This window comes from Dipodomys ordii, unplaced genomic scaffold (genome assembly GCF_000151885.1).
Source record: "Dipodomys ordii isolate 6190 unplaced genomic scaffold, Dord_2.0 Scaffold128, whole genome shotgun sequence".
Lineage (NCBI taxonomy): Eukaryota > Metazoa > Chordata > Mammalia > Rodentia > Heteromyidae > Dipodomys > Dipodomys ordii.
This window is the reverse complement of record NW_012267344.1, coordinates 2,393,020-2,403,167: the sequence shown is the minus strand read 5'-3', so window position 1 is coordinate 2,403,167 and position 10,148 is coordinate 2,393,020. Positions and strand designations below refer to the sequence as shown.

The 10,148-nt window shown below is 59.8% G+C and overlaps 1 protein-coding gene across 1 annotated transcript; it reads left to right on the top strand.

The window, feature by feature from the left end:
- The first annotated feature begins 2,005 nt into the window (after positions 1 to 2,005).
- Positions 2,006 to 9,698, top strand: Acvr2b (activin A receptor, type IIB). Its single transcript, XM_013030253.1, has 11 exons — positions 2,006 to 2,009; positions 2,656 to 2,911; positions 3,359 to 3,468; positions 4,860 to 5,011; positions 5,256 to 5,399; positions 5,844 to 5,987; positions 6,415 to 6,563; positions 7,441 to 7,555; positions 8,058 to 8,196; positions 8,281 to 8,411; positions 9,301 to 9,698. Exons 1-11 carry the CDS (start codon positions 2,006 to 2,008, stop codon positions 9,493 to 9,495), a joined length of 1,539 nt encoding a protein of 512 aa, XP_012885707.1. The 3' UTR covers positions 9,496 to 9,698.
- Positions 9,699 to 10,148: the final 450 nt, after the last annotated feature.

The following is a 10,148-nucleotide window of genomic DNA, read 5'->3' as shown; positions in this document are numbered from 1 at the left end:
GGCCTCGTCCCCTCCCCACTCACAGGCTGCGTCCCCCCACCAGGTGTCCCTTACCCAGGCCTGCATCTCCCCCAATCTGCACCCCCTCCACCAGACCTTGTCCCCTCCATCCCAGGCTGCTTACCCCCCCCCAGGCCTCGTCCCCTCTTCCCCAGGCCGCGTCCCCCCAGGCCCCCCCAGGCATGGGCGTCCGAAGCTGGCTTCCGGCTGAGGGGTCCAGCCAGGCACGGGGAGGGGTCTGTGCCCGGCTGCTGGTTTGAGGTGTCCTTGCCCCCTCTTGCACACAGCACCCCAGGAGGTGGCCACAGCCCTGGGGAAGGGAGGGACCCCCCGCTCTGGTGACCCCCCTCCCAGCACCCACCTCCCCGCCACCTCCCTTTCTCCCAGCCCCACCTCCTGGGCACCCCCTTCCCAGCACCGTCCCATGGCTTTCTGCTGCCCAAGGCGGGCGCTCTGCCCCTCGGGCCACACCTTCCTCCAGGCCTGGCTTCTTGGCAGTTTCTGGGAGCCCAGAGTCTCTGGTGGGCCAGGGCTGCCCCCCCCCAGCCGGGCGGCCCCCAGCCTTTTGCTTGTTGGTTGGTTTGGAGGTTTCTGGGGTTGGAGACCTGGGTGCCCTCTGGGGCTTCCATGTGCTGTGGGCTGTTAGCTCTGGGAAGATAAAGGAAAGGACTGGAAAGGCCTGGAAATGCCAGCCGGGCCCCTTTCCTACAAGAGCCCCAGACTTTAATTGATTTTTAACATTTCCCTCTGGCATTATGTATGCATAAGCCTTAAAAGTTTAACTTTATTCCTTTAGATCGTCAGCTATTAACATCTGTAGTCTGTTGCTTTCCTTCAGGGACTGATTGCTGAAAGAAAAAAAACACACAGAACGCTGGGGCTGGCAGGGTGGCTCAGTGGTAGAGTGCTTGCCTTGCATGCATGAGGCCCTGGGTTCGATTCCTCAGCACCACATAAGCAGAAAAACCCTGAAGTGGCGCTGTGGCTCAAGTGGTAGAGCTCAGGGACAGAGATCAGGCCTACAACCGAGCAAAAAACAAAACAAAACCCTCCCCCCAAAAAAATCAGGAAGCCGTTTTGGAAGGGAAGCAGTACCCCAACTGGACAGATTTGAGGTCCCCCCGCCCGCCTTGCCTTGTCTTTCCTAGCCAGTGCTCTGGGCTGGAGGGAGGGATGTTAGGTGGGGGGGATGTCACTTGCAAAAGGTGATCTGCTTTACCCCAGGTTCCCATTTGCCTGTGAACCCCCAAGGAGGCTAAAATTAGTTGTGGGGTGGAAGGAAGAGAAAGGCCGGATGGGAAACTGAAGCTGACTTGGCTGGAGGAGAAAGCAGGCTGCTTTTCTGGAGGGCCCAGCTGTTGGCTGTCCATCTGGAGAGACAGGGCGGTCCCCCACTGGGCTCCCCAGGGCCCCACCAATGAGAGTGCCAGGCTGGGTGTGGGAGCGTGGCCCGAGCGGGCAAGGCCCAGCTTTGTACCGAAAAAAGGAAAGCTAAGGGGGCTGGGCAGGTGGCTCTAGTGGTCGAGTGCTGGCCTAGCATGCAGGAAGCCCTGGGTTCGATTCCTCAGCACCACATAAGCAAAAAGAAAAAAGCCTGAAGTGGTGCTGTGGCTCAAGTGGTAGAGTGCTAGCCTTGAGCAAAAGAAGCTCAGGGACAGCACCCAGGCCCTGAGTTCAAGCCCCAGGACTGGCAACAAAAGAAAAATAAAGATTTGTCTGCCCAGCCTGGCTTCAAACCACCAGCCTAAGATCCAAAGCCACCTGAGTAGCTAGGGTCGACAAGTGTGAGCCACCGCTGCCCAGCTGTTTTTCTTTTCTGACTTGAGACTGGGACTAATGCTTAGTACCTGATGCATTCTGCTCATCGGCTGGTGCTCTACCACTTGAGCCATGCCGCCAACCCCTCAGCTTTTTGGAACTATTTAGGGTTTGGGCTTCTGAATGTGGCCGCACAACTCTGTCTCTGCCATTGTGTATGCAAACACTCTGACGTACATGCATATCAATGCGTATGTGTGCACCATACTAGTTATCACACACGCATGCACAGACACACACACGTTAAAGCCCTTGCATTTTTGCTTGGGGCTGGCCTTGGACAGCGATCCTCCTTACTTCTGCCTCTTGGGTAGCTGGGATGACCACACCCTGATTGCTTTGCTTGGCATGGGGTCACCTTGGCTTCCACTGTAGCTAGGATTCAAGGTTCATTTTTGTCTTTTTCCTCCGCTGTTCACATTTAATCCAATGACCAATTGGCCTTTGGACGTGTGTGTATGTGTGTGCGTGCGTGTGTGTGCGCACGCGCGCATGTGTGTAGTATACATGTGCATACGCTGATACTGGGGCTTGAACTCAGGGCCTGGGCGCTGTCCCTTAGATTTATTATTTTTTTGCTCAAAACCAGCTCTCCACCACTGGAGGCACGCCTCCACTTCCAACTTTCAGGGGGTCCGTTGGACGATCCCAGATTTGTCTGCCTGGGCTGGCCTTGAACCGCCATCCTCCAGCTCTCAGCCTCCCGAGTAGCTGGTATGCCAGGCGTGAGCCACAGTGCCCGGCTTCCAGCTGCTTCTTGGGGGAAATGAGCTTTGGGGGGGAAGGGATGGGGGTCCCGCGCAGGCTGGCACAGGCAGGCTTTGTGGATCTCCTTAGACCTCCAAGCTCATGGTCTTGTCTTTTTTTTTGGGGGGGTTCCCTCAGGCTCTGGGCGCGGGGAGGCCGGGACTCGTGAGTGCGTCTACTACAACGCCAACTGGGAACTGGAGCGCACGAACCAGAGCGGCCGTGAGCGCTGTGAGGGCGAGCAGGACAAAAGGCTGCACTGCTACGCCTCCTGGCGCAACAGCTCGGGCACCATCGAGCTGGTGAAGAAGGGCTGCTGGCTGGACGACTTCAACTGCTATGACAGGTGCCGCCCCCCTCCCCCTCCTCCCCTCTTCCCCACCCCCCAGCCCACCCCTGGGGTGCTGGCAGTGCCCCCTCTTCTCCAGCTGTGTTCCCCAGCTGTGCCTGTCCCCGGGGCCTTGACTTCAGGGCCTGGGTGCTGCCCCTGAGCTGCTTTTGCACAAGGCTGGTGCTCTACCACCTGAGCCACGGCTCCACTTTGGGGTGTCTGGTGGCTCATTGGAGATCGGAGTCCACAGACTTACCTGCCCGGGCTGGCTTCGAACCTCCGTCCTCACAGCTCAACCCCCTGAGTAGCTGGGATGACAGGAGCACGCTGCCCGTCCCCGCCGAGTCCCCACTTTCTCTGGGGATGTGGGGGGGCGGGCTCCTCAGGAAGCCGTGGCGTGTGTGGGGGCCGCAGGCCTGACCGGGGCTCAACCCCTTTCCCCCCCCCCTCGGGCTCCCGCAGGCAGGAGTGCGTGGCCACCGAGGAGAACCCGCAAGTCTACTTCTGCTGCTGCGAGGGTAACTTCTGCAACGAGCGCTTCACCCACCTGCCCGAGCCCGGCGGCCCCGAAGGTGAGGGGCGGGGCTGCCCGGCGGGTGGGCGGAGCCCGCTCCCGCAGGCCAATGGCTGCATTGAGTCCAGGGGGGCGGGGCCCGCTCCCGCAGGCCAATGGCTGCATTGAGTCCGTGGGCGGGGCCCACTCCCGCAGGCCAATGGCTGCATTGAGTCCAGGTGGGCGGGGCCCGCTCCCGCAGGCCAATGGCTGCATTGAATCCAGGTGGGCTGGGCCATTCCCACAGGCCAATGGCTGCATTGAGTCCAGGTGGGCGGGGCCCGCTCCCGCAGGCCAATGACTGCATTGAGTCCAGGTGGGCGGGGCCTGCTCCCGCAGGCCAATGGCTGCATTGAGTCCAGGTGGGCGGGGCCCGCCCCGCAGGCCAATGGCTGCATTGAGTCCAGGTGGGCGGGGCCATTCCCACAGGCCAATGGCTGCATTGAGTCCAGGTGGGCGGGGCCCGCTCCCGCAGGCCAATGGCTGCATTGAATCCAGGTGGGCGCCCGCCCCGCAGGCCAGTGGCTGCATTGAGTCCAGGTGGGCGGGGCCCACTCCTGCAGGCCAATGGCTGCATTGAGTCCAGGGGGCGGGGCCCGCTCCCGCAGGCCAATGGCTGCATTGAGTCCGTGGGCGGGGCCCACTCCCGCAGGCCAATGGCTGCATTGAGTCCAGGGGGGCGGGGCCCGCTCCCGCAGGCCAATGGCTGCATTGAGTCCAGGGGGCGGGGCCCACTCCCGCAGGCCAATGGCTGCATTGAGTCCAGGGGGCGGGGCCCGCTCCCGCAGGCCAGTGGCTGCATTGAGTCCAGGGGGCGGGGCCCACTCCCGCAGGCCAATGGCTGCATTGAGTCCAGGGGGCGGGGCCCGCTCCCGCAGGCCAATGGCTGCATTGAGTCCAGGGGGCGGGGCCCACTCCCGCAGGCCGATGGCTGCATTGAATCCAGGTGGGCGGGGCCCACTCCTGCAGGCCAATGGCTGCATTGAGTCCAGGTGGGCGGGGCCCACTCCCGCAGGCCAATGGCTGCATTGAGTCCAGGGGGGCGGGGCCCGCTCCCGCAGGCCAATGGCTGCATTGAGTCCAGGGGGCGGGGCCCACTCCCGCAGGCCGATGGCTGCATTGAATCCAGGTGGGCGGGGCCCACTCCTGCAGGCCAATGGCTGCATTGAGTCCAGGTGGGCGGGGCCCACTCCTGCAGGCCAATGGCTGCATTGAATCCAGGTGGGCGGGGCCCACTCCTGCAGGCCAATGGCTGCATTGAGTCCAGGTGGGCGGGGCCCACTCCCGCAGGCCGATGGCTGCATTGAGTCCAGGTGGGCGCCCGCCCCGCAGGCCAGTGGCTGCATTGAGTCCCGGTGGCGCGGGGAGGGTGGGTCTGTGTGACCCAGGGCTCCGCGGTGTGTCTCTCAGTCACCTACGAGCCACCCCCGACAGCCCCGGCCCTGCTGACCGTGCTGGCCTACTCGCTGCTGCCCGTCGGGGGCCTCGCCCTGCTCCTCGCGCTGGCCTTCTGGATGTACCGCCAGCGCAAGCCCCCCTACGGCCACGTGGACGTCCACGAGGTGAGGGCGCCCGCCCGCCCGCCCGCGGAGGGGAGGGGAGGGGAGGGGAGGAGGCCCGGGAGCGGGCAGGGAGGCCGGGCCTCGCGGGCAAGTCCAGACACTCCATGAAACCAAGCGCCAGCCGGCAGCGGTGGTACGGTTCAGGCGGTCGTGGGGAGGAAAAGCTCAGGGAAGGCGACCGGCCGAGGTCAGGCCCCAGACCGATGCCGGACAAGAAGACATGAAACCCCCCCCCCCTCCCCAGGACTCGGCACCCCCGCCCCCGTCCCCTCTGGTGGGCCTGAAGCCACTGCAGCTGCTGGAGGTCAGAGCCCGGGGCCGCTTCGGCTGCGTGTGGAAGGCCCAGCTCATGAACGACTTCGTCGCCGTGAAGATCTTCCCTCTCCAGGTGAGCGAGGGAGGCGCCGCGGGGCCGCAGCAGGCCCTTGGGGGGAGTGCGGGGGGTGGGGGAGAGGCCTCCCCTGCACCGAGCACGTGTTGCAGGCAGGTACCAGTAGCCTGCCATCCTAGCTATTCAGGAGGCTGAGATCTAGAGGGTCGGGGTTCAAAGCCAGCCCTGGGCAAGGAAAGTCTGAGACACTATTCTTATGTCCAGTTAAGCACCCCAAAGGAGCTCAAGGATGACACTCAGGCCCTGAGTTCAAACCTCAGGAGTGGCATGTGCGCGCATGTGTGCATGTGTGCGCGTGCGCGTGCGCACACACACAATCGCATCTCAGAAATCATAAGTACAAAATGGGGCAGTGGCCCTCCTACATTAGGGCCTTGTACTGTCAGCTGGGCCACGCCCCGTCCATTGCTCATCCCCTTCCACACCTTTACACACACCAAGGACAAGCAGTCGTGGCAGAGCGAGCGCGAGATCTTCAGCACGCCTGGCATGAAACACGAGAACCTGCTGCAGTTCATCGCTGCCGAGAAGCGAGGCTCCAACCTGGAGGTGGAACTGTGGCTCATCACTGCCTTCCATGACAAGGTGAGTCAGCTAGGTCCGGACTTCACTGTCCCTCAGGGCCTGGGGTACCTTTGTGTGGGGCTTGAACTTAGGGCCTGGGCCTGTCCCTGAGCTCTTTTGCTCAAGGCTGGTGCTCTACCACTTGAACCACAGCACCACTACTGGTTTCCGGGTGGTTCATTGGAGATCAGAGTCCCTTGGCCTTTCCTTCCCTGGTTGGGCTTTGAACTGCGAATCTCTAGATCGCAGCCTCCTGAGCAGTTGGGATGGCGGATGTGCATCTGGCTTCTGGACTGACTTGTGAATGCTTGGAGTAGTGATGTCCTGTTTGCCATTCCGACTCTCTCTGGGGACATTCTCCCCTCCCCACCCCTCACGGGGCCGAGCTGAGTTTTGCACGCAGAACTGGTGCCCAAGTTCTATGCTTCATCTGCCTGTTCTTTCTTAGGGTTCGCTCACCGATTACCTGAAAGGAAATATCATCAGCTGGAACGAGCTGTGTCACGTGGCGGAGACGATGTCACGTGGCCTCTCGTACCTGCACGAGGACGTGCCCTGGTGTCGTGGCGAGGGCTACAAACCCTCCATCGCCCACAGGTACCGGGGTGGCTGGGCACTGGCTGGGAATGGCTTGGGCTGGCTGTGTGCTGTCCTCTGCTGGGCACTCAGGGAAGTGCCACGTCCATTCTCACCTTGAGCACCTGCTGACAGAAAACGAGGGCTGATGAGCAGGGCCTGGTAGTGCAGGACTGTAACCTCAGCCATAGATGTGGCAAGTTCTGATATGGGCTACACAGTGAGACCTTGTTTAAAAAAATGAATAAAGCCGGGTGCCGGTGGCTCACACCTGTCATCCTAGCTACTCGCTCAGGAGGCTGAGATCTGAGGATCGCAGTTCATAGCCAGCCTTGGCAGGAAAGTCTGTGACTCTTATCTCCAATGAACCACCAGAAAACCGGAAGTGGCGCTGTGGCTCAAGAGGTAGAGCGCTCGCCTTGAGCTGAAGAGCTGAGGGACAGCGCCCAGGCTCAGAGTTCAAGCTCCACAACCAACAAAAAATTAATACAGGTGCCAGTGACTCACACACTGTGATCCTAGCTACTCAGGAGGCTGAGATTGTGGTTCAAAGCCAGCTCGGGCAGGAAAGTCCCTGAGACAGAAGTGGTAGATTGGGAGGCTCAAGTGGTCGAGTGCCAGCCTTGAATGAAATAGCTAAGTGAAAGCCTAAGGTCCTGAGTTCAAGTCCCATGCCTGACACATGTGTGCACACATACGCTAAAAGGGTCCAAGAAGACACTTCTTCACCGTGGCACATGCCTTGGTCCCCCATACAGTGGGTGCTTTGCTCAGGGGGCCGTGGGCCCTCCAGATTCTAGGATCTCAAAGGCCCAGGCAGGTATGGGTGCATGGCGGATGAGGTTGCTGTGGGCTGCGTCCCAAGCGCATATCACCGATGGCCTGGATTTCTCCACAGGGACTTCAAGAGCAAGAACGTGCTGCTAAAGAGCGACCTGACTGCGGTGCTGGCCGACTTTGGCCTGGCCGTCCGCTTTGAGCCCGGCAAGCCTCCAGGGGACACTCATGGGCAGGTAGGAGGTCTGTGTGAGGCGGAGCCCTGCCTGGGAGCTGGGGACTTTGGAGGTCCGTGGTTTCCCCGTGGATCGCTGTGGCCAGGCGGCTTAGAAATCCAGAGGTGCACAGTCGCGGGGAGTTGGCCTGGTTTATCTCCCTCAATTCTAGTAACTGAACCAGACAAAATGGAAATGTGTTAAAAATGGAGCCCAAGAAAGCAGGGCAATTAAGAGAGAATAAGCCTTATAAAGTCATAAAATGATCATTTTGAATTTTTTTTTTAAATTTGGGTGTTGGTCCTGGGACTTGAACTCAGGGCCTGCGCACTGTCCCTCAGCTTCTTTTGCTCAAGGCTGGGGCTCTACCACTTGAGCCACAGCGCCACTGCTGGCTTTTTCTGTGGAAGTGGTAATGAGGAATGGAAGCTAGGGCTTCGTGCTTGCTAGGGGAGCACTCACCACTGAGCCACCTTCCCAGCCCTACCCTCGTCTCCCCCCCCCCCGCCCCCTTACCCCATAGGTGGGCACCAGGCGGTACCTGGCTCCTGAGGTGCTGGAAGGCGCCATCAACTTCCAGAGGGATGCATTCCTGCGCATCGACATGTACGCCATGGGCCTGGTGCTGTGGGAGCTGGTGTCGCGGTGCACAGCGGCTGACGGTGAGTGGCAGCCCCATTCTAGAAGGTTCTAGAAGGATCTTTGGGGGGGAGTGATGCCACCAGGCTCTCTCCCACCCCCCCCAGGACCCGTGGATGAATACATGCTGCCCTTCGAGGAGGAGATTGGCCAGCACCCTTCACTGGAAGAACTGCAGGATGTGGTTGTCCATAAGAAGATGAGGCCCGCCATTAAGGAGCATTGGCTGAAGCATCCGGTGAGGGGGAGGGGCGTGTTCAGGATTCTGGGGACCCGGCTCCCCCCACTTGTATATACATGGGAGGAACCTCGGATAAAGGGGGTGAGGGCTGCCCTCTCTGGGGCTTGAGGGTGGTAAGGGCCAGGACTAGGAGGAGGTAAGGTGGGCAGTGCCCTCCCTCTGGTCCCAACCACCCCCAGTGTTTTCCCCCTAAAGCCGTAGCTCAGTGGTAGAGCGCTCACCTCATGCACAGGCCCTGGGTTCCAATCCTCAGCACCACATCCACAGGAAAAGCCTGAAGTGATGCTATGGCTCAAGTGGTAGAGTGCTTGCCCTGAGCAAAAGCAGCTCAGGAACAGTGCCCAGGCCTGGAGTTCAAGCTCCAGGACTGGCAAAAAAAAAAAAAAAGAAAAGAAAAAGATTGAATTGGAGCAAGGTGCCAATGGCTCATGCCTGTCCATTCTAGCTCCTTGGAGGCTGGGATCTAGAGGATCACCATTTGAAGCCAGACCTCCCCCCACTAAAAAAAAATAAGGTTGGATTTAAGTATCATGGCAGCCACACCTGGATTGGAGATCAGAATCTCATGGACTTTCCTGCCCAGGCTGGCTTTGAACTGCAATCCTCCAGATCTCAGCCTCCTGAGTAGCTGGGATGACAGGTGTGAGCCACCAATGCCTGGCTTGTTGGTACTCTACCACTTGAGCCATAGCTCCGTATCTGGTTTTCTGGTGGTTCATTGGAGATTAGGGTCTCAAGGACTTGCCGAACAGGGCTGGCCTCGAACCGTGATCCTCAGATCCCAGCCTCCTGAGTCGCTGGGATAACAAGGTGTGAGCCATAATGCCTGGCTGTGGTCACCAACAGTTCATTCCCCCCCCCCCCCTTGTCCCCGGCTGGCACTCAGGGCCTGGCCCAGCTCTGCGTGACGATCGAGGAATGCTGGGATCATGACTCGGAGGCGCGCCTGTCGGCAGGCTGTGTGGAAGAACGGGTAAACTTGATCCGAAGATCTGTCAATGCCACTCCCTCGGACTGCCTCGTCTCCCTGGTGACCTCCCTCACCAATGTGGACCTGCTCCCTAAAGAGCCTAGCATCTGAGACCCCCGGGGCTGTGAAGAAGCTTCCTGCCAGCCTGCCCACCTGCCACTGACACGCAGCGTGGGACCTGAGGAAACGAGGGGAAACACAGAAACAAGCCAACACTGAGTGGATGTTTTGTGTTTCTTTGGAGGGGGAGAAAAAAAAAAGCCCCTAAAACCAAGAAACCCATACAAATGCAGCTGCTATTTTACTAGACTTTTTTTTTTAAATTGTTATTATTATTATAATTATTCTTAATGTGATGATGATGGTGATTTTTTTTTTTTTTTTTTTGGAGAATTGGGTCCGTTTTTGTGTTTTTGAACCCAGCATTTTTTTTTTTTTTAATTTGGATTTGGATTTTTCGCTGTGTGGTCTCGCACATGCCAGCACCCAGACGCACGGGCCGGGCGCTGAGTCGCTCCTCTGTGACTGGCCTCCACCTCTCACCTCCTGTCCTGGGGGGCTTGGGGGGGTCCTCTGTTGTGTTTTGTCATCTCCCCGGTTTGGGTGACACCCCAGGACTTCCCCTCTGGCTCCCCCCTCCCCCCCATCTCCTGTCTTAGCCACCTTGATGCTACAGATCCTCCTACCCGGGGCCATCCAAGACTGTTAGCCTCGTCCCCAGCGCCAGCTCCGGGCTGGCCTGTCTGCCCCCCCCCCCCCCCCCC